Source organism: Paramisgurnus dabryanus, chromosome 23 (genome assembly GCF_030506205.2).
Source record: "Paramisgurnus dabryanus chromosome 23, PD_genome_1.1, whole genome shotgun sequence".
Classification (NCBI taxonomy): Eukaryota; Metazoa; Chordata; class Actinopteri; order Cypriniformes; family Cobitidae; genus Paramisgurnus; species Paramisgurnus dabryanus.
Genome location: NC_133359.1, coordinates 5,291,732 through 5,316,874, shown reverse-complemented (window position 1 = coordinate 5,316,874; position 25,143 = coordinate 5,291,732). Strand labels below are relative to the sequence as shown.

The 25,143-nt window shown below is 37.3% G+C and overlaps 2 protein-coding genes across 6 annotated transcripts in view; both read right to left on the bottom strand.

The window, feature by feature from the left end:
• The window catches only part of mob2a (MOB kinase activator 2a), a 50,932-nt gene extending 50,344 nt beyond the window's left edge, over positions 1-588 (bottom strand). Inside the window, exon 1 of the mRNA XM_065292221.2 lies at positions 345-588. Within this exon, the coding sequence (XP_065148293.1) occupies positions 345-361 (17 nt within the window). The 5' untranslated portion in view covers positions 362-588. The remainder of the gene's footprint in view (positions 1-344) is intronic.
• A 7,753-nt stretch (positions 589-8,341) lies between these two features.
• The window catches only part of dusp8a (dual specificity phosphatase 8a), a 46,785-nt gene continuing 29,983 nt past the window's right edge, over positions 8,342-25,143 (bottom strand). For 4 of the 5 annotated variants that reach the window (XM_065292222.1, XM_065292225.2, XM_065292223.2 and 1 more), the window contains exons 4-7: positions 13,869-14,035; positions 13,513-13,672; positions 11,362-11,485; positions 8,342-11,114 (exon numbers count right to left, since the gene is read on the bottom strand). In XM_065292222.1, coding sequence (XP_065148294.1) covers positions 10,118-11,114; positions 11,362-11,485; positions 13,513-13,672; positions 13,869-14,035 — 1,448 coding nt within the window. In that variant the 3' untranslated portion in view covers positions 8,342-10,117. Of the gene's footprint in view, positions 11,115-11,361; positions 11,486-13,512; positions 13,673-13,868; positions 14,036-17,625; positions 17,978-25,143 lie in introns of those variants that run through there. The other variant, XM_065292226.2, reaches the window with a different exon arrangement.

Below are 25,143 nucleotides of genomic sequence, written 5' to 3'. Positions count from 1 at the left end.
TCAGTCATGTTGCAGGTTTAGTTGGGCCAACTTAGTTCAAATAAGTCAATAGCAAAGTTCAGCATTGACAACTTGGAAGAACAAACGCAACAAAATCCAAACTTCTGTAGGTAACAGATGCACAAAGCTGTTTCACTCTCTGCGTCACATGAGATCAGTGCGCGTTCTCAGCAAACTCACGCGTGCATTGATGATGAGGTAAAACTGTACAATAACGCACTTTCCACTACACTCTTTGAGTTAGGTTTATGTTTGATTCACAAACATTTTAACTCTTTATTTCTATGTATCCAAATGAATATATAGGCTAGTGCTTATATATGAATAATAACTATTAAACTCACCCCATCAACCAATCCATGCTGATGTTAAGGACCGACCCACGCCAGCTCTGCTGTGACTTTCACCGGCTGTCTCAAACTCTGTTGTCTCTGTATGCATGTAAATCTGCACGGTGTATCAATGTACAAAATTTCTGGGTACAAATCTTCTCTTCTGTATTGACTTTCTATGATGTTTCCAAAATAGCCACGACAGCTGATAATATCGCCTCAGTTGGCTAATGTCAGGACTGTGCACCGGCACTCATGCACTCAGTGCAGTGAGGATTCAGCCCCGCTACTGCTTGATTTTGGGAATCCGGAAGTAAACGCGGACGGTGTCTCAAATCGCGGCGAGCGCGATCGTGACTGACTGAACATCAACCGGCGTGATGTCAGGGAAGGAACGCGTCAGAAATATTCATGAATGCGGTCTAGATAGGCAGCTGACTAGGTTTTAAAACACAGACACAGACTCGACACCCCCACCCTTGCTTCCGTGCCTGTCATTGTTCACATCTGCTGCAGTCAGAAATAAAACAAGATATCCTGCAAAACAGCAGTTTTATTTTTACATGGACACACACATTGTGTCTTTAAACCTTGCTTAGTTTTCACATGTAATAAAATATTGATTTAATTTTTATTTCTTTGATTTAATCTATTTTATTTACTACATTGATATCTAAAATTAATTTAATACACCTTTATATATTTATTATTGTTATTAATATTAGTAGTAAAAGTATCGTTTTTATAGTTTGTGTAAATAATATTATTATATGTTATTATAGTTGTTATCGCTAAATTATATAGTTATGTATATATTATATTATACGTGCATGTCAAACAATAGGAACTTAAAAAAAAAAAACTATAACGAAGGTGTAGAAAGGTGTGTGTGTATATTTGTTTATTTATTGACGTATTGCTTACCATTTTTAAAACACGGTTTTACTACAAAAAACATAGTTAAACTAAAGTTACTGTAGTTAAAACATGTTAAATTGTGGTAAATTGTGGCTATTTTTTTAGAGGGAAATCTCATTTTCAACCAGCAGAGGTCACTGTAGATGTACATTGAAACACTGCGGATAGGAAATATCATTATTGGCTCATTTTCTATACGAGTTTATGATATGAGAAATTAATTATATTTTATTGTTTTAAATTGTACACATTTTGTTTTAAAATATTAATTTTCCCTGAAAAACACATTATTTACATTACTATAACAATCATGAGCTCGTGCAGTTACAACATCAACCACTAGAGGCTCCCTTCCGTCGCAGATGTGTATATAAGCAATTGCTACTGTGTTTATCGGATTCGTCATATATTCTATTATGTGAAGAAGCAAGTCAACTGTGAAACAACGATATTAGAAAGACATTGGAACAAACGTTTACCCATAATTTTATGAGACTCAAGAAAAAGATAGCTGAAAACAGGAATAAAGTGAAAATCATGTAGCCTCTTTAAAGGAGTTTGCATGTAAAAACTGCACGAGGTGCAAAGTGAATTTAGTGGAAAATTATACAACCAGCAGCCATATGAATAATTTTATATATATAGTCACAACTTATTCTCAAGTATTTTTTTACATTTGGGATGGACCCCCATAAAAATGTAGGTGCTAGAAAGGGTTCTAGGGATGCTACAGACTTTGGTATATGGTTTTGACTTGCTCTTGACTTGGTTTAAGTGGTCTTGACTACAACACTACCATACAGTCTAACAAAAAACTCTTATTTCTAAGAGTGCATGTGTATTTTAAAATATTTTGGCCTATGTTGACAATGAAACTGCTTACTGTACTTTAAATTGCATGTCTTTTCACATGGCTCAGCTTGCAGCAGACAGTAGATTCCCTTTGGCCATTTACTTTATGCAACCTCTATACAAATCAATACAGACTTTTTTGATTGCAGACAAGCCGTCTCCTGTCTTCCTCTGAGCAATGAAGTCGGCGCCTGAGGAGTCATCCCTACCTGTGATTCAACTACACAGCTGGCCCACCTGACAAGTACAAAGGATGTGTCCTTACATTAACATAACAGAAATCAAAGAAAAGCAGATGATGCATCAAGAAAGAGACAGGGTGTGTTGTATAATACACTAGCTTAATTTGGCCATCTTAATGACAAATTTACAATAATCTCATTCATTCTTGCCTGTCTCGTGACGAAGCATCCATTTGAGATGTGTGTTTCCATGTATACGAAATAGTTTGCCAAATCAGCTCAAAATATGAATAGTTTTCTCTAACAAATGTATAGTTTTGCCTCATAAAACATTTACAGTATAAACCCCACTGGAGTCATTTGCATTATCTTAATGATGGATGTTTGTGCTTTTTGGAGCTTCGCCATGTTGACCTCATGCAGAAAGATAACATAACAGCATTTTAAATATTAAAATACATTTATTTGTGTTCAGCTGAAAAATACATCTGAGATGCCTTTAACCAGTTACATGATAACTATCTGTTTGTCCAACCAATGGAAGACAGGGAAGTGTTTTGCCAAATTGTCTAAATTACATTATTTTTGCAGCTTTGGTAATGCTAGGTAACTCTGGTGACTTTGGTGTAAACATTTGTCTAATGTCTCCCATGGTTGACCTGGAATAGTTACTAAATGCTACACACATGAGGATAAACAGGCATTAAAATAATTACACTCATTGGGTCTAATTCACTAAGCATGCGTATACGCACAAATTTGTATGTGAAATGTGCGTATGGATGCTTTAATGAACAAATTCATGGTTCAACAAAAACAACTTTTTACTTTCGTACTTTTTTCACGTACGAAAAAAGAACCCTATAATAGATATCTGTGTTATATATTTTATATATATTTTTCCTTCTTCATGATTATTGTGTATGTGTGGTCTGTTGGGTCAATGACGTTAAATTAATTATTTTGTGTCCGTATGGTTCAAATTTTTTTTGCAGATTTCTTGCATACATTCTCTTTTTTGAGGACTAAGTCTAAAATTTCTGCTTTTATTTCATTTTGAAAGAATATTTGGGGGATAATTGCAAAAATTTCAATGTGGTGTAACCGGTCTGTGTCAATTGGTGTAACTAGTATTTTTTTAAATGAAAAATAAATATATTCATAAAAAATGTGGAATAAAATATAATAATCTAGTTTAATGTATTATGATTTTTTTATAAATTTTTACATCATTTGTCAAAGATTATTTAGAAAACAGGGCTGTTGTCATCATATGTCAGGACGATTATTACAAAAACACATTAAAATGTACATTTAGAAATAACTAATAAAATTATATTTAATTTTTTTATGATTTCGCTTACATGCCATCAAGGTGGATAAATATTTAATATTTCATATTCTATGGAGCAATTGGTGGTTACACCATTTGACATTTTCAGGTCCATTCAGTCTTAACTTTCATAAAAATGGTGCATTGTAATTTTTTATTGCATAAAATCAACATAAATACACTATGTGCATTTAAATAAACCTGATGCATGCTTTTTAAGCAAGTTTTTTTTAAAGATTTTTAAAACTCTCATCTTGGCAAACCGTTTTTGTCACTGACCCTCTTACATTTTTTTGCTAAATCATTAAAACATCCGTATGCACCTTTCATGCACAAATTTGTGCGAACAGATGCATGGGACCCAATGCCAGTTGGACACCTTAGTGGTCATGTTCTGCAATAAAAATATATATTATGTCAAAACATTTTTTATTGACACTAAATCTGAAGACAGACAAAGTAGCTTCTATGCTAAAGTTAAATGTTTAAATACAGGCACAAAACAATTTTGTGGTACCGAAAGTTTTTATTTTTGTTACGCTGAGTCGTTGTGGCTTTTCTGTTAGGGAAAAACATTCAGATGCTTTCGATTTACAGTCATTCGAGGACATGGGCAACAGGGCAAGAAATCAGACGGAAAGTAACCTACCAACAAACAGAGCTAAAAATTAAAGTTATGATGTAACAGTTGCCATATATAAACTCTGGGATTTGAGAAAGCTCTGGCACCCAGCTTGGTTACATCTGGAAACAATCATATCCATTCGTCTTTTCGCTCTTGTTACCTACAATAACACACATTTTCTCCAATTCCAATTTCATTTAAAGACACTTTAAAAGTAAAATATCATTTATTACATTCTTAACCTAATTCATTATTTTCAACATTTGAGCTGGGTTTTATATGATGTTTTTAAAGGGCCGTTCAATAACTGTACAATATGATTCTGTCTGTTGCATTTATGGAAATTACTCAGAAAATATATTACTCAGGTTGTAAATCTATATTGAATGTACATCCTCTTATGAAAATTAACCAAAAAAAAAACATGGTTACTGTAGTAAAACTATGGATACCACAAAATTTCTATTAGTAATCATACACCATAAAAACACATTTTTAGGATCTTAAAAGCATTGTGTTTGTTTCATTGTTTGCATTTTCATTTAATAATAATGCGAATGACAAAATATAAATTTACTCCTAATATGTGCTCAAGATTGTATTGTATGTGTGTCATTGTATTTTAAAGCAACAAGGATCAAATCTCCTAGCGACAGCAATGATGTGCAAGGTGTCTAGTTGACCTTTGATGTTGATTTGAGGGAGGAACACAGACAGGAGGCTTTAGTGTCGACTGCATGTCATCATGCGGTCATCGTCGGCTGGCCTTCGTATCATTATCTGTCCAGAACACATAGTCCACTGACTCACTTAACAAAACGAACAAACATCTCCTTAACTCATATGGGGTGTGTGGGTATGCATCACCCGCTTGTTGCGTCTTATCTACCAGCAGTGTTACACAAAGTGAAACTGATTTTATTAATATATTACATAGATCTGGAGTTACCCACATTGTCATTCATTGACGCTGCAGAGACAAGTAGGAAAGGGAAAAAAATTCCCAAGCCAAGCGGGAACAGAATGGTATTCTTGAGTGGGGAGAGGGGAATTTGTCATCCTTTTCCCACAGGATCTTTTGTTCGTGGCCATACGGAAGGCCTTTCTTCATTTTTGTACCTTTATGGGTATACAACACATTGAAATGTTATACTTTTTGGCATAGATTTTACCCTAAGGACCAATTTGTCACCTGTTAATACTGTGTGTACCTTTAATAGGTGCACTGGAAAAATTTGCTGTTATGCGGCTGTTTGCCAGTAACTTACTGTAGATTTAAAGGAACACACCAACTTTTTGGGACTTTAGCTTATTCACCGTTTCCCCCAGAGTTAGTTAAGTCCACACATACCTTTAACATCTCCGTGCGTGCCGTAACTCTGTCTGACGCACCTACCGCTAGCCTAGCTTAGCACAAAGACTGGAAGTAAATGGCTCCAGCTAGCATACTGCTCCCAGTAAGTGACAAAATAATGCCAACGTTTTCCTATTTATATGTTTGTATAGTCACAGCGTGTACAAATAACAAGGTCATATGAGAGACAACCATCTTTAAACCGCATACATACTGGGAACTATATTCTCAGAAGGCGAAGCACTGCTACTTGGGCTTCTCAGGTGATGTGATCAAATCACTCCGCCCAATGAGCAGTGCTTCACCTTCTAAAAATATAGTTCCCAGTATGCTAGCTGGAGCCATTTACTTTCAGTCTTTGTGCTAAGCTAGGCTAACGGTGGGTGCGTCAGACAGAGTTCCGGCACGCACAGAGATGAAAAAATTTATATATGGACTTAACTAACTCTGGGGGATACGGTGAATAGGCTAAAGTGCCAAAAAGTTGCAGTGTTCCTTTAAATTTGTGTTATTTACTGGCAACAGTTTGTTTAAAGTTAAATGAACATTAACAAGTCTTTGTCTTTACAGAACAAAACTAAAATAACAGCCTCATGCAAAGCATTCTGGAAACCAGAAATCCTCATCAGCCTTTTTCTGTTTTGTTTTTCATTCAGATTTTGGTTTCCAGAATGCTTTGCATGAGGCTGTTATTTTAGTTTTATTCTGTAAAGACAAAGACTTGCTATGTTTAATGGTAAATGTTCATTTAACATTAAACAAAGTGTTGCCAGTAAATAACATAAATTTAAATCTACAATAAGTTACAGGCAAACAGCTGCCAATAATACTGTAATTTCGACAAAGACATTTTAACAATGTACAGTACTGTAGCCAAAATGGTACAACATTGTATTATGTTTGTATACCTGTAAAGGTACAAAACAAAACTGGTACCACCCCAGGTGTAGTTTTGTACCTTTTAATGACAGCAAAGGCCCCAAAATTTGCTAATTTCATCCTGATTTGGGCCAGATATTGTAGGTAAATCAACAATTTTTTTGTTTTTTGAATGTTGAACACAATAATTTTATACTAAAATAGTTGAGTAATGGGTAGGATTGGGAAACACTGATCTACGGCATGAGGGTGATTAAAATATAGATAATTTTCATATTTGGGTGAACTGTTCCTTTAAGAAAAATCTTATGTTACTGTCATTTTAAAATGCTTTAATTGTTTGACTCATTATTAATATGTAGGTAAAGTTGTCGTTAAAGAGAACATTTCACAAGACTTTTTTAAGATGTCAAATAAATCTTTGGTGTCCCCAGAGTACGTATGTAAAGTTTTAGCTCATAATATCATATAAATAATTTATTATAATATGTTAAAATTGCCACTTTGTAGGTGTGAGAAAAATGTGCCGTTTTTGCGTGTGTCCTTTAAAATGCAAATAAACTGATCTCTGCACTAAATGGCAGTGTCGTGGTTGGATAGTGCAGATTAAGGGGCGGTATTATCCCCTTCTGACATCACAAGGGGAGCCAAATTTCATGCTATTTGCATGCTTGCAGAGAATGGTTAACCAAAACAAAGTTACTGGGTTGATCTTTTTCACATTTTCTAGGTTGATAGAAGCACTGGGGACCCAATTATAGCACTTAAACATGGAAAAAGTCGGATTTTCATGATATGTCCCCTTTGATTACCTTTTTTAAAAACCATTGTATGAATTCACAAAACTCCTCCACCTTAATGCTATTAAAATGTTAACTCTATATGCTTTAAAAAAATTGACCTTGGAGCACAAAATAAGTCATAAGTTGCATGGGTATATTTGTAGCAATAGCCAACAATATATTGTATGGGTCATTTTTATGCCAAAAATCATTAGGATATTAAATAAACAAGATCATCTTCCATGAAGATATTTTGTAATTTTTTTGTGTAACTATATCAATATATTTATTATTAATAATATACACTGCAAAAAATGATTTTCAAGAAAAAAAATTCTTAGTATTTTTGTCTTGTTTTCAGTAAAAATATAAACAATTCTTAAATTAAGATTTTTCTTGATGAGCAACACGACCCAAAAAATAAGTCCAGTTTTTAGACCAAAATATCAAATGTAAGTGATTTTGTGCATAAAACAAGCAAAAAAAACAACAAACATTTTTCTTAAAAACTAATTTGCTTGTTTTATTTGCAAAAAACTAGACGTATTTTCTTGGATCGTATTGCTCATCAAGAAAAAGCATCTTAATTTAAGAATTTTTTGATATTTTTATTGAAAACAAGACAAAAATATTAAACAATTTTTTTCTTGAAAATCATTTTTTGCAGTGTATGGACTTCATTTGAACAAATTTAAAAGCGGTTTTCTCAATATTTGGATTTTTTGCACCCTTAGATTCCAGATTTTCAAATAGTTGTATCTCAGCCAAATATTGTCCTATCCTAACAAACGGAAAGCTTAATGATAGATCTTAATAAAAATGACCCTTATGACTAGTTTTGTTGTCTTGGGTAACATATTGTTTTTAATTCACAAAACTACTTTGAATCGCTGATCTTGCACAATCGGGCCAAATAGGACACAAGTCAAAAGAAAAGAAATCGCTGGAAGCTTTTTCATATTTTGTAATGTTTGTATTTCGTTTCATCGTCACAAAATGGGTACATGGGGAGGAACAAGCCTTTCAAAAGAACCTGAGGTATTTTGCGTCAAGCAGCCTAAGGTATCAAGATTTCCTCTTTAAAAAAAAATCCCTATATCAGTTAGTGTTGTTGATAGGATGCTATTCACACAACATAATAATAATAACAATAATAATAAGTTGCCAACTATTTAACAATTTCAGCAAAAAAGGACAACCTGCATCATTTTATTACATGTTTTAAATAATGATAACAATAAAAATATAATACAGGAAAGATAAAAGAAAGACAATGTCTCGCACAAGGAAATAAAGGAAATACAGCAGCACAGATACAAGATCAAAAGTTTTAGCCGTATGGAAAAAGCTGAAACATAGACATAAATAAATTGCTGAACTTTTTCCCAGCAAGAGGGTAATCCCATTCACATTTACACACACGCATACCCATTCTGTCTTGCATTTACACTTTGGAGCGTTCGGATTAAGGGAATAACAGAAAGGAAAGATTCCTGTGTGATGAAAGCAACCGAACCTATTGTCACCTTAGCGCAGATAAAGTTTATCTTCATCAACCAGGTTTCGTAGGAAAAGTTTAAGGGCTTTGCTCTCCAAGGGTCCATCTGTCAGTCATTCACATCATCGATCCACACATCAGACCCAATCAAACAAACAATAAATAAATTCATAAATATGCAGGGGGACATAGACAAACCCCTCACGTTCCCTTCATTTTGTCTCGTGTGCTTGTTAATACAAAAATCTTAAAATAAGTGGCCACTCATTTTACAATGCCGGGGTATCATACATATATATATTTTTTAGATTATTCATGCTGGATTATTAAAGTCTTCTTCTTCTTAATAATTCATACCAGCAGACAAACAAAGCCATACCAAACGCTTTAGTTTGTGACACACACACACACACACCGCATGACATCAACGGTTACGCACGTTTTTTTGTAAAGCATTGTGGTACCCTTTAAACGAAGGACCAAACGTCCGAAAACTTCCATTTTAAAGCAACAAAAAGTGCATTTAAACAAGATCATTTCCGGTAATAACCACACCCCCTCCTTTAGGAACGAAAACAAAACACATATTGCTTGTAATTGCGCATCGGTCTGGCGAGTGTAAATAAGAGATCAACACTGAAAAAAGAGAAGAAGAAGAAGAAAAAAATAAAAACTCCACAATCTTCTTTATATTATTTCTCATTACCAGAATGAACCAGTAGAATAAATTAAAACTAAGAAAATGACAAAAAAACTTTACAGGTCCAATGAAAATCACTGTATATAGTTCATATATACTATTCGTAAGGAAAACAGCAGCCTTGAAGCATGCTCGGTGAGAGGAACGTGGGCTGCGCGACAGTTCGAGCATCACCACCACCACCACAGGAGGGGAACGACAAATCCTGAAATCTGGCTGAGAGTGACAGAGAGCATTATGTGAAAACACCCACAATGCCTTTCCTTCGTGACATGCCTGTTCCTCCTACAGAATTCCACGAATGCCGGGATGCAGGAGCAGGGTGGACAAAAGCACCGCACAAAGAGGCCTTCATTCAGCCGGTTAAAGCGTGTACCATGTTTGTGCTGACTCCTTGTTGGTGTAACTTGGCAGTCCGGGGCGGCATAATAAAAAAGAAACAAGCGTGAGCGTATCGGCCATGCTCGATTCTTAATACACCAAGGGGCTGGTAAAGCTTTTTAACAGCGAGGAATGAGGGGGGCATCGTCTCTTTGTCATCTGGCTATGGCTTAAAAACAGTACAGTAGAAAGACAAAAAAAGCAAAGTCATCCGGTTCCACCGGCTCAAAAACGTTTTATACCTAATATGCCAAAAGTCTCAATGGGCTGTGCAGGCGATGTCAGGATACTTCAATGATTTCCATGCTTCCCGAAAAGCTGGACTGTTTGCTTATCTTTCCCAGCTCTTCCCTCGAACGCGTCTCGGATATGCCCTCTTCAAACTCCATCTGACAGCTGCGACGCTTGAACTGTTTGTCGGAAGTGGGCGCATCCTCGTGCCAGCTGCCCCTCGAGTCCCGCGGCTCCCCCGACTTCTCGCGCAGGCGCACCGCCTCGCACGGACCTGGGAGACCGCTGCACCCTAGCGCCGGAAAGTGCACCGCCCCGGCCTCTGAGCTGTAAAACCAAGGGGCTTCTCCTGTTGGCGTGACGGGTGTGGTGGCCTGTACGGTGTCTCTATGCTTGGTCCACATGGGTCCGGTGCCCACGGTGGGAAGGCTGAGGAGCAGGGAGGGCTTCAGATTGTCATCAAGACTAGGACTCTTATGTGCAGGGAGCGAGCGTGCGAAAGTCGGGGCGTGCAGGTGCACGGGAGAACTTCCGGCGCTACCGTTTCCACCGTTGTGCTTGCTTTTTCTCCGCGAACGAGGTCGGGAGCTGCTCTCGGAAAAGGGGCTTGGGGATTCAGGCGAGTATTGGTAGACACCGTTGGCTTCTCCGGCCTCCGGGCTATCCAGCTTGCAAAGTTTGGGAACGTCTTCCGTATGAGCGGGTGCGAGGCGAGGACAGTGGTTGGGCTCGTAGACGGATTTGATGTCGAGTGAGAAAGAGCGTTTTAGACGGTTTGTATCGAGGATACGTTCGGCAGACAGATTCAAGCCATTGAAACCCTGCTGGAGAGAGGTCGGAGAGGGAATCTTGGCATCCGTGCCGTCCTTCTCACCATTCTCGGGATCGCCTGAAGGTTCTCCTCTAGTGTCCGACGATTCATTCTGCTCCGACTTCTCCTGACCTGAGGAGAGGGCCTTGAGCAACCTCAGACCTTTCTCGAACTCCAGAAGCTGTCCTAGGAAGTTGAAGTTGGGTGATATTGAAGGTCGGCGGTCCTTCACAAACCTAGAAATACAAGAAGGGTAACAAAGATTACCCTAAGGACAAATGCACAAACATGGAAAGGAAGGCGTCTTTAACAAAAGAGGCATCGTGTGAGCTTATGCAAGCCATGAATAAAACCGGTATCGTTTACAAGTTTCTATGTGATCTGTTTTACTTATTGCAGGAAACGGATCTAAAATTACAACAAGCAGAAAACGGCTTTCTGAAAGTGTGCAATTTAAGCCGCGGGGTGTCTGAGTGAGTTTACCTGTACGCGTCATCTGATGACAAGCCCATTGTCTTCATGATATAAGCAATGGCGATGGTGGCGGACCTGGAGATGCCAGCCAAACAATGGACAATGACTCTGCAGTTGGACACCTTGGCTTTGTCTGAAAGGGACAACGGAAACGTGTAAGTGAACACAAAACGAACAGGACAATCAAATACTTCCTCGGCCAAAAGCCAAAAAAAAGCCTATATCATTTCTGTGCATGTGCTTAGAGGATCAAATTTGTTCTTCCTGATATCATCACATGGCAGGCTACTCTTTTTTCAAACTAACACTTGAAGTCACATTCAGTCAGGTCTTCTTGACCTGAATACGAATCTGTTAAAGGGATAGTTCATCTTTTAATCACCCTCAAGTTATTCCAACCTGTATACATTTATTTGTCCTGCTTAATAGAAATTATGATACTTGTATCAGATCTGGGGCACTATTTACGTCCATAGTAGGAAAAAATAATGCAGCATATATGATTGGTTAGAAAATATTTTCATTTGTGTTCAGCAGAACAAAAGAAATATTGATATTTGTCACCAATTAGATCTGGGGCACTATTTACGTCCATAGTAGGAAAAAATATTACTACGAAAGATAATGGTGCAGCAATTCTGATTGGTTACAAATTTCTTTCAAAATATCTTTGTGTTCAGCAGAACAACAAAAATGATGATATGTCACCAATAAGATCTGGGGCACTATTTCATATCAATAGTAAAAAATTATGCTGCATATCGTAGCTTTTGTTTTTTAAAATATCTTAATTTGTGTTCAGCAGAACCACAGAAATTATGATATTTGTAACTAATCAGATCTGGGGCACCATTTACTTTTATAGTGGGAAAAAAATAATACTATGGAAGACAATGGTGCTGCATATCTGATTGGTTACAAATTTCTTTCAAAATATCTTTATTTGTGTTCAACAGAACAACAGAAATGATAATATTTTTAACCAATCAAATCTGGGGAACTATTTAATTTCATAGTAGGAAAACGTAAAACTATAGAAGTCAGTAGAGCCACATATCTGATTTGTTTTAAATATCTTTATTTGTATTTAGCAGAACAACAGAATTATATGTCACCAATCAGATCTGGGGCACCATTTACTTCCATAGTAGTAAAAAGTAAAATAATGGAAGTCAATGGTGCCACATATCTGAACTTTTTTTTTCAAAATATCTTTATTTGTGTTCAGCAGAACAACAGGCATGATGATATTTGTAACCAATCAGATCTGAGGCACTATTTACTTCCATTTTAGGAAAAAAATACTATAAAGGTCAAATATTTGTAACCAATTAGATCTGAGGCACCATTTACTTCCATTATAGGAAAAAATAATACCATGGAAGTCAATGGTGCCACATATCTGAACATTTTTTCAAAATATCTGCATTTGTGTTCAACAGAACAACAGAAATGATGATTTTTGTAACCAATCAGATCTGGGGAACCATTTACTTCCATAGTAGAAAATGATACTATAAAAGTCAATGGTGCCACATATCTTAGCATTTTTTTTTAAATACCTTCATTTGTGTTTAGCAGAAAAACAGAAAGGATAATATGTCACCAATCAGATCTGGGGCACCTTTTGCTTCCATAGTAGTAAAAAATAATACTATGGAAGTTAATGGTGCCACATATTGAACATTTTTTTAAATATCTTCATTTGTGTTCAGCAGAACAACAGAAATGATGATATTTGTAACCAATCAGATCTGAGGCACCATTTACTTCCATTATAGGAACAAAAGAATACTATGGAAGTCAATGGTGTCGCATATCTGAAAATTTTTCAAAATATCTTTATTTCTGTTTAGCATAACAACAGAAGTGGTGATATGTCACTTATCAGATCTGGGGCACCATTTACTTGTATAATAGTAAAAAATAATATGACGGAAGTCAATGGTGCCACATCTCAGAATTTATGAAAGAAATTATGATATTTGTAACCAATCAGATCTGGGGCACCATTATTTTCAAAGTAGGAATAAATATCTTCATTTGTGTTCAGCAGAACAAAGAAACTCTTATAAGTTTGAGACAACTTAAGGGTGAGTAAATTAAGACATCATTTTCATTTTTGGGTGAACTATCCCTTTAAGAAAACCAGGTCCTTACCAATAAACTCGTTGGTTTTGTCTAACCACGGCAGGAGTTTTTCACAGTAGTTGTCATTGACGGGAATGCGCATGAAATGGCTCTCAGAGATGAACTCAGGCTTCGGGCAGGTGTTACTTGCATTTAACACATAAGTGATGCCGTTCTGAGCCATTAGATCCTAAGAGTGCAAAGAACCAAGGTATGAATTACCATGAAAAGACATGCAGTATTTACAGTCTACTAAACCAACAAAATACTACATGTACGTAATATAGGCTAGGAGGGTTAGGGTCAGGGCAGTACATAGTAATCAAGTGCTACCAACTTTTTGGACTGACAAATCTCTTAGTATCCAAGTTCTTAGTCAGCCTCACCTTGTTGAGTACATCTTTTTGTGATCCCAAATAGAGATGGGGCAAAATTCGTGTGGGACCCACATTTGCCACAGGTAGGCACGGTTGAGACAAGCTCATGGGCAGAGTGGCCACCGGCTTTCCTTCACACAAGCCTGGGAAACAAGATGAGAATGCTGCAAAACCACCTGAAGAAACACATAAAGAAAAAGAAACATGTTAAGAACAGATGATCTCTTATTTATGTATTAGAAGAAATGTCATTGTCATAACAGAAGTCAGATTGTAAGCGATTGCTAGACAAAGCACTAAAGACCTATAATCTAACAATAATTACACGAGGCATATTTGAAAAACATGTATATGTACTAACAAAGGACTTGTCACTTGTCAATAACCAAATCAAACCACGAAGGTGATGACTCAGATGTTTTGAGTCAATATAGGTCAGTGCATGTACAAACAAGAGAGCAGGCAAGCGAGCAAAGGCCAGTCGGCCTAAAAAAACCTGTCTCTTTAAAAGGAGGGTGGCTCCAGTTCTGGTATTTGTGTACTCGAGCTCCTTTTCCTGAATGATCTAATATCCTCAACTGAACAATTACATCAGGCTTGGAGAATGAGGGTGGTCACAGGTGCAGACCAAGCCCATGATTCATAACTCTGGGGCGTTGGGTGCCTGGACGACGACCACACAAATACAAGATATACTGTATGCATTCATACGTGCACACATGCATTAAAGTGCATCTATATGCAAGTCACAGAGGACATAAAAATTAAAGGATCAGTCAATTTTCTTAAAAAAAAAAAAAAAAAATCTAGATAATTTACTCACCACCAGTTCATCCAAAATGTTGATGTCTTTTTTTGTTCAGTCGAGAAGAAATTATGTTTTTTGAGGAAAACACTCCACATTTTAATGGACCCCAACACTTAACAGTTTTAATGCAGTTTAAAATTGCAGTTTCAAAGGACTCTAAACAATCCCAAACGAGACATAAGGGTCTTATCTAGCGAAACGATTGTCATTTTTGACAATAAAAATAAAAATAATCACTTTTAAACCACAACTTCTCGTCTATCTCCGGACCTCACGTAATTGCGTAATGCCGTCAAGTGTTACATATATGAAACGCACATTTGCGGACCATTTTAAACAATAAACTGACACAAAGACATGAATTAGTATCATTCCACATACAACAACGTCGAAACGGTCCTCTTTCTCCACACTTGTAAACCCTGGGGCGTAGTTTCGATACGTCATCCGTCACCTCTTGACGTGATGACGTTTGCGTGAGGTGGCGCTGGCGCGTCACAGAACCCGAGAAGTTGTGGTTTAAAAGTGCATATTTTTTATTTTTCTTGCCAAAAATGACAATCGTTTTGCTAGATAAGACCCTTATGCCTTTTTGGGATCGTTTAGAGTCCTTTAAAACTGCTTTTTTAAACTGCATTAAAACTGTTAAGTGTTGGGGTCCATTAAAATGAGAAAAATCCTGGAAAAAACATTATTTTCTCGACTGAACAAAAAAAGACATCAACATTTTGGATGACATGGTGGTGAGTAAATTATCTGGATTTTATTTTTAGAAAATTGAATAATCCTTTAAGTTTCCAACTTCATGAAACCAGATGAGGTCCATGAGATTTGGTAACCCAGGTAGTCAACAGGCACACACAGCAGTCAACCTGGGATCCATGACAGGAAAAAGTGCAACAATCCTGAGTGTTTAAATAATAAAATGAGTCATGGCAAATAAAGAGTGAGATTATAACAAAGAGAAACCTAAACCACACTGAGCGTTATTGCATGACATCATCCATACAAGAGTCCATACAGGACTGACAAATCACGATTCAATTGACTGAACATTAAAGGCCACCTGCTCAAGACTAACAGACACAGAGGAACACCTGTCCCTCTTATCAACGAATAATCGCTATCTAAGCCGCTATTGTTTTTCAGGGTGCCTGGCCCTTTAAGGGCTTGAGCGACAACCTGTCTGTTTCCTGCTATTAATGGCCAATGACATCATCTCTCCGCACAGAAGACGGGGGGATTTGCATGTCACTCAAGCAGAACCAACCGTCCCCTGGTGCCTCCTCCGAATCAGCATCAGATGAATGACTGCCTACCAAATGTTCAACAACCCCCATGCTGGTTCAGATGCGCCCCCACCCTAACCAAACGAATGCGTTGATACAAACATCAAATCGGGGATGTATGTTACCCCCACCCCTGACTGTAATATAGGGTTATTGTTAACATGTCAGGACAGTCACTGCCCTATCCCAAAACAGGGAAGCAAACCTATTCCTTGAACTCAAAGCTCATCAAAGATCCGCACTTTTATGCTTAAAAAAAAAAAAATCATGGGTCTGTGGGGGTGCTTTGTGCACCGTGTTTCTGGACCACCGAAGACAAACAGGAACAAGTACAGCGCCACACTGTTGAAAAGCCAAGAGAGGAAATACTTGAGTGAGGTCATCAGCTATGATTTCTAACTGGGCGGTGGTGGTGACAGTTAGGGTTACAAGGAAACATTTCGCTTCCGTCTCTGTCTTACTAAACTGACAACTAGTTTTTATTGTTCTTGCAAGGTTAAGAAGAAGATGCACAGCGGTTAAGGAAGTGTTTTAAATGTAAAAACCCCAAAACGGACCGTGCTAGAAAGCACATACACATGGTAACATTTAATTTAATTTGGTTTCGGAAACATATTCCTTTTATTTACTCTCCGCTTGCGTAACGGGGCAGCGCTGACATTTCTCAAAACCACCGGGCGTGCGAATGTTTTCAGCTAGAGAAGTGTGCCAGGGTCAGTCTCACGCCGGACCCGAAGGCAACGTGCCACTCACTTTCTCTCCACCGTCTCCGAAGCTTACATAACCTCCAATTGCAATCTTCAGACCTCAGTGTTTTAGTACAGCGCCTGTACGAAAGCATTTCTCATGCAATCATGCAATGTGTTTCCTCACCATGCTAATTTGTGATTTATAATGCAGAGGCACACAGTTCATTAACTCCGGCCTTTGATATCGGTTCATTGTCCCGTTGCACCTGACCTCCATCTTTTGGAGCCCTCGAGTTTTGCATCCTTTCAGCTGAGCTCTATAGCCTCCATTCACGGCTCTACATCCAGCAGCAATGAATGAAACTAATGCACATTAACACACACTTGCACACACAGTCTCCAGATGCAGAAGACATGACGGCATTGAGGAGCAGCCCCCATCTGTCCCACACACACACACACACACACACACACACACACACACACACACACAAACACACTTATTAGCATCTCAATAAGGGCTCAATGACATCATTGCACACATGCACGCCACACAATGAGGAACACAAAAAACAGCAGGGGGTTGGTGGCTACCTCATCACTCCGGGCGCTTTGTGTACTGCTTGACAGATTAGAAGTGTTAAACCCCAGGACCCCGTATCATTGAATCATTAGCTGTTGGCGTTGTTACAATTATTGCATTTCTGCTTCGACGTGAATGCAATAAAAGTAAATAGCGCGACAAAGTCCAACTGTTTAACTTTTACTCGATGACATCAGTGCAACGTAAATGTGCTGTGACTAGTATCCGCGTGTAGAGTATGTGCACAAGGTTGCATAGGTTTTACACACAAAACAATTACTAAATATAAAAAGCATCCTCTAGTTAATCCAATAAATGTATACATTTATAAACATAGGCATACGCTTTGAGAACGGGAAAGCACCTATCCGTCCAGGTGATAACAAACACTACGAACCTCTAAGCTTGCGTTCGTTCCTCATCTTGCGGACTCTGATTTTGAGCCTCATGTCTGTCGGCTGGATCCCCGGCCAGAAGCAGTTCTCCAGAGGGGATATGACCACGTCTACGGGCATCCGCACTACTCCGAAATGCACTTTGTGATCCAAAAACTATACGTTTCCTAATAGGTAGGATCCTGAACGGAAAGTAAGCACTGTGCGCCAACACACTCCGAAAAAAAGACTCGCAGAAGAAGAAGTGTGTGGTCTTTCCTCAGGAGCAGCACGGATCCTTTCTCGATCTCATTCTGTGTAGCAACAACTGAAAGTGGAGCTTGCTATTGTTGTACTGCCTCCGTTCAAGTCTTCCCCCGCCTTCTCTCTCTCTCTCTCTCTCTCTCTCTCTCTCGCTGTGACCTTAGAGTGAATGAGCTCATTTGCCGTGAGCATGGACTGCCCTGTCTTACTGTCTCTCTCTCTCTCTCTCTGCTTCCCCGGGTCTCTCTTTTTCTGTCTCTGAGCTGAATTCTGGCTCACGGGTAAGGCATGCAACCACATTCCTTACTCACCGAGCAAATATGCAGCCACCTTAGGGGCCCACTTGATGTTTTTTTCTAAAAAATGAAAAAATAAAACACCCTCTCGGCTGTTTTAGACAAGAACCAGACTGCAAGTACATACTTCATGTTGTGACAGTATATACGTGATATATAAGAACCAGACTTGACAATTCATCAAGCCAAATGTCATTCTCAAACTTGCATTTTGCTAAACATGAAGGAGGATAGTTTGAAGAATGTTTGTAACCAAGCAGATCTGGGGCACCATTGACTTCTATAGTGGGTAAAATAATATTATGGAAGTGAATAGTGCCCCAAATATGTTTTTTTTTCTCTTCATTTGTGTTTAGCAGAACAAATAAATGTATAGAGGATTGAAACAATTATGGGTAAGTAAATGATGACAGAATTTTTGCCATAGACTTCCATATAAAGATGTCAATAAATGTTTGTCTGCAAAGATCAAGCAAATGCAATATGCATTGTTGTATATTGCAGCTGCTCTACTAAAAAAAAACTTGCTTTAATTGGTAACACCTAAAATATTTCAACATTTTAAACTTAAAAATTTCAATTAAAGTGAGAAAATTTAAGTTCAAAAGAAAACTTCACACTTTTATGCATTACCAATTGAAGTTGACACAACTTTTACTTTTTACAGTGTATGTAAGCACAATTTACTTTGTATTACTTTCTAGTATTTTTTAATATGGAGTACTTTTAAATCTTTTTCCTATTCAAATAAATAAAAATTTTCCATAAAAATGCGACCCCGCCTGTGAACCCCAGCTCAAAGTCGCATAATCTAATATTAACTCTTTCCCCACCATTGACAAGTTATCTTGTCAATTAAAGGTGCAGTGTGTAATATTTAGAACGATCTCTTGATAGAAATGCAAAATATTATACAAAACTATATTATCAGGGGTGTATAAAGACCTTTTTATAATGAACCGTTATGTTTTTATTACCTTAGAATAAGACGTTTTTATCTACATACACAGAGGGTCCCCTTACGTGGAAGTCGCCATTTTGTGACGCCATGTTTCTACAGAAGCACTTAATGGACAAACTTTTTTACAAAGTTGTCTCCGACGATGATGTATTTCCGGTGGTGGCTACCATAGCTTCTCTATGCGTTTCAAAATCAAGGGGTGAGCAGGGGACTGAGCCGTTGGTTGCAATTCGCAACCTCACCACTAGATGCTGCTAAAATGTACACACTGCACCTTTAAGAGAAAACATTTCCCTGAAAATGATGCTTTCCTGACAGGTTTTTATGGTAATATGTAATTCCGCTATTATCCACTAGATGTTACCAATTTATAAAAACTGGTGCAAAAATTTAATCAATTTTAAAAATTTAAGATCGCTCTGAATCTGATCTCTAACAAAATTCCTTTTCAAAAATGCAATTATTTCAGGTTTTTGCTCAAATTTTGGTATTTTTTAAGAAACCTATCCCTATTTGAGAGGTGATAAAAAGAGAACAAATGATGATTGGATGAAACTTTATTCCCCATTTTATATGTTTTTGTTTGTTTGAAAGGGGGTCTGTTCTTTCATTTGATATATTTGTATTTTGAAAATCACAAAAAAATGCTGGCTGGCAACTTAAAAGAAAGGCTAACAGGGAATGAGATAAGAGAAAACACTTCCCTGTCAATGACGAGTTTTTCAGGCAATCCATATTTCCGCTATTATCCACCAGATGGCGCTCTTACCCAACTTATAGAAGCAACACCTCGCGTCAAACAGTTCAAACTCCGGGTATATTTCGATCATCGCTCTGAATCGGATTTCTATCAGGAGTCTTTCACAAAAAATGCAATTATCTTAGCTTTTTGCTCAAAACTTTGTATTTTTGAAGAAACCTACTCATAATTGAGAGGTGATTAAAAGAGAACAAATGAAGGTATAAAAATGCTGGTGCTGGCACTTAAAAAAAAACGATGACAGAGAAAGAGTTATGGTTCAAAGTAGTCATTACCATAAAAATGACAAACATTTGTTATTAGTGATTATTGTGTAAATGACAGATTTAAAACTAAGCCTTTAATATGCAATACTTCGGCTTTTATTTAAAACCTGAAAAATACAGAAATTAATTATTTTATTGTCACTACGATTTATTATTCTGTGCAAAAATACCTGAACATTGACTTTGACTCTGTGTTCACTAACTCAACTTTAGGCACCGAAACTCATGAAGATTCCTATAAATTATTTGTTTCAGGAACCTCTTTTCTATCATTAGAAAGTTAAAACAGACTATAATATTAAATCGCACAAGCAACAATCGGGTCAATGCAGGGCAAGGCATAAATATTGCGACTTAAGCCCGGTTCTTATATCTGTGCAGACATTTTTTGTGTCATCTCCAAAATTCCAAGAACAGCTTATCTGTTTTGAAGCTCAACGTCTGACAAGATAAGCTCCCTATTTAAAATAAATTTTAAAGCTGCTACGTGTCAAAACAAATTCAGTTTTTGGATGCTGGTGCGAAATGAATTCCACATCTGAATATGAAACGCAGCACCTGAAGCCTACAACGATTTCAATGTTTATCTGCTTTTCGGACATATTATCATATAAATAAGACTTTAAAAATGTGTCATATTCTACTTAAAACGGGAGAATGAAATTAATTAAATCTTTGCCATGCGCTTATTCAGTCGATATTAAAGATATCAAGGGGATTTTTCACCAAATGCAAAAGTAAATTACTTTAGCTTGGTTTTCATAGAAGGGGGCACAATAGCAAACAAGTATGAATCTGGACTTGTAGGCCAATATGTCCCTGCATGTGTGTGTGTGTTATCAGTAAACATCTCTATGGGTGGGTTTGTTGGTCTTGTAAAAGCTCAGTAGGAAGCTAGTCAGACTTCGACACACTACACCGCAGGATCGTCTGACAGGTGAGCAGGGGAACCACGTCATTCATGCAATTCGACTGTGACTCCAATCGTTTCATTCACATTTAACAAATGCTTTTATCCAGTGACTTCCATGACATCCATGACATTTCCTTCACCATGCTCTCTCTCTGTTCCTGTTGCTCAACTAACAGAGCATCATGTTAGCAACATAAACATCATAGGTTCGATCTCCATGCACTGTAAGTAGCATTGGACAAAAGTGTAAATGTAATGCTCTACTTTATATCAAGTATACATTTTAACATTTCATACATACCGTACTCTTGGATCAAACCTATGATCTTTATGTTGCAAGCTCCACGCTTTACTGTTCAAGCTACAGAAGCCAGATGGAAAAACCCTTTCCTACATTTGTTTTGCATATTCTGTGTGTGAAGATTTGTGTGCGTGACCCTTAGGACGGGGTCAACGCTGATAGCTCTTGTTGTCGGTGAATCAGTGACATGCGATCCGCGCATACATCAGTCCATGATGTAATGCTTACGGGGTCCAGCTGTCATGCCTGAGATGTGAGGTAGCCTCCAGTCGAGAGCAATCGCTCAACACTCACAAGCGCGTATCAGTCCCAGTGTGTCTAAACGCCCCCCACGTCTGTGATAAAAAACATTAAAACCACAGCACGAAAATGAGCTGTAGTTTGACATGCACATCACATAAGAGCATCCCTGCGTGATTGAGCCTCTTATGTATATAAAACCACGAGTGAAGTCATGGAAAAAAGGGAAATGTAACACTACAGGACGCACTGCAGATGATACATGTTATGCACTTGTTACTATATCATTTTACAACCAATATAACTTAATGAACACATGAGGATTTGGTACGTTCATATCTCTTACAGAACATATAGATGGCATGCGTCAATATAATACAAGTATTTGTCGCTATTGCTAGCTAAGTTGTTAAATCTTCTTTTGTTGCCCCCACCTTTGTAAGAAACCAATTTGAAATGATTCGAGCTTTGTGACATGGCACATTATCCTGCTGGAAGAAGCCATCAGAGGATGGGCACATGGTGGTCATTTTATAGATAAATAAATCGGAAATGAAGCACATACATGCATTTGCGTTTGCAATGTAAGCAGACAGATCAGGATATTCCTGTGTCATACATGATAAAAACATTAGGTGGACGCCACCCACGATCACACGACTCTTATTAGCAGCGCAAAAGAGGACGACGGCTCTAACTTTTATGTCTTACAAAAATAATGCCGTATTTTCTTCTATTTTTAAACATTGTATAATTATTTAATCTGTGTCCATTGCATATCACAACGTTTTACTTCCTTTGTTCCTTGTTTGCCAAGTGTTTAGTGTAAATGCAGATATCGGATACAAGTCACTTTTGAAAGATGATGCAAGCGGGTCATTATAAAAATCGGATATAGTTAACAAATTGGAATTGGGCTGTGTAAAGTTTCACTATTTGCTTGTTTCACTTTAGTTTCATGAGACGCTTGCGAAGTCAATTATAAAGATCCGTTTTTATGAACATGGCTGGGGATATTTTACCCCGCCATTGACGAGTTAACTTGTTAACTCGTCAATTAAGAGAAAACGCTTCCCTGCCAATAACACGTTTTTCCGGCAAGCCATGTTTCCGCTATTATCCACAAGATGGTGCTCAAATCCGGAAGCAACGCTTTAAGTCAAATAGTTCAACTCAGTTTATGTTTGGAGGATCGCTCTGAATCTGATCTCTATGAAAAGATTTTCACAAAAACGCAATTATCTCAGCTTTTTGCTCAAGATTTTACATTTTTTAAGAAACCTACCCATATTTGAGAGGTGATAAAAAGAGAACAAACTTTTTTTTTAAAGCAGACAGTTGGTTCTTTCATTGTATGTTTATATATTTAAAAAATAAAATTTTATGGAAGACATTAAACTTTTGTGAAAATCATAAACAATGCTGGCACTGACTGGCAACTTTTTTTAAGAAACACTGGCGGGGAAAAGAGTTAATGGTTCAATATATTTGTCCAAAGCTCTAAAAGAAGCGGAGCTGATAAGAAAAGCATTGGTTAAAAACTCAATTCAGTTTTCATGTTATAGCAACAACTCGATTTCAGGAAAGATTCAAGGTCTATAAGTGGGGCGTTCAACAGGATGCAGTCACTCAGTACTGGGTTGAAATCTTAAGGTCAGAGGTTCAAGTCCATTAATCAAGGTCTGCCATGTATCACCCATGTAACAACAGTTGAAGGACTCGGTTTAAACTACTTTGAATGCTCTTTTGGGGGACAGGCAGATTTAAATTTCTAGATGTTTCGCAAAAAATAAAAAAAGAAGAGTGTTGACTGATTCTGTACATACAATTGGATGAGATCATTTATGAGATTACTGTAAGTACACAATTCATACCTCTACACTGCAAAAAATTATTTTCAAGAAAAAAATTGCTTATTGTTTTTGTCTTGTTTTCAGTAAAAATATCTAAAAATTCTTAAATTAAGATGCTTTTTCTTGATGAGCAAAATGATCCATCCAAATGATCAAATTTAAGTGATTTTGTGCATAAAACAAGCAAAAAATCTGCCAATGGGGTAAGCAAATTTTTTCTTGAATTTTTCTTGAATGTAGTGCTTATGAAAAATTTCCAAGATTTTTGCTTAGCCCATTGGCACATTTTTTTTGCTTGTTTTATGCACAAAATCACTTAAAATTGATATTTTTGTTTTTTTCTTAGACTTTTTTTCTAGGGTCGTTTTGCTCATCAAGAAAAAGAATCTCTTAATTTAAGAATTTTTAGATACTTTTATTGAAAACATACTTTTATTAAAATACTAAGATTTTTTTTCTTGAAAATCATTTTTTGCAGTGTATAGCTACGAATTATATTCAAAATGCTCCTTTAGTTCTTACATCAACTATTTAGCTACACATTCAGAAAAAAAGTCTAAAAATTATCCCTAGCTGTCACGGGGTGGTACCCTTTGCATGTAAAAAGTTAATATTAGTACCTCAAAGGTACCAAATGTATACATATCCATACCTAAATGATACATATTAGGACCTTTTTAAATGGTACTACCCCAGTGACAGAGAAGGACAATTTTTTTGTCTGAGTATTACATTTTGATGTTTATATGGTTTCACATCAGGTGAACTGACCACACACTAAAATTTTTGTACTTTCAAACAGTATCCGCTATTTCCATGCTGGTTTTCTTTGGTTAAAAAGCAGGGTTGATTGAGAAACCAAGGTCGATCTATTAATATGAGCAAAGGTCTCTGTTCCCCACCCTTCCCCCTCAACATCAGAGAAAGCAATCTAGACCCCCACCGATCTAAAACCATGATGTCATCGGGCCACATGTAAACCGGGGATAGATGTCTCCAGAGAGGGTTACACAACTTCGAGGATGTGGCTTGAGAGGGTAGGAAGACGGAGACAAACATGGAGAGGGAAAGAAATGGGAGACAGTACCTAATGCTACCAACAAGACAGTTCGATTACGACAAAGCCAACATTCTTCACACGGGAGCTTGAGGCTCTGCTGTAAATCCAAATTTAGCTGAAGTTGGAACCGAAGGATCTCCGGCCTTTATCAGGAAATGAGTGGAGAGTTGCGTCATTGGTTTGTGTGAAAGTGTGCATGTCCTGTGTTCTGCAAACTCTTCCTGGAATTCAGAACATTCTTGAAAAGCCACCAAAACTTCGGCAACAAAGGAAAACTAAAACCCAAAGCCTCTAAGGTGACGTTAAAGAAGATGAATATGATAAAGATTCCAAAGTGCTGCAACAATGAAACATTTTAAGTATTAGTCATCAATATTTTTAGTTTTAACTTGGAAATGAACAGATATTATACTTCACACCTGAACTCCAGACCAATCCATCACATAGTCTATTTATTTATTTATTAGAAACATTCAGATCATTCACGTGGCTCTGGGAATTGCGTTAGAAAAGTTGTGGGTTCAATCCAGGTTAACATACATACTGAACAAATGTATCCCTTATTATGCACTGCTAAATTCATTAATGTAATTGTAGCGTAAAGATTGGATTTCGTCCGCAAGCAAA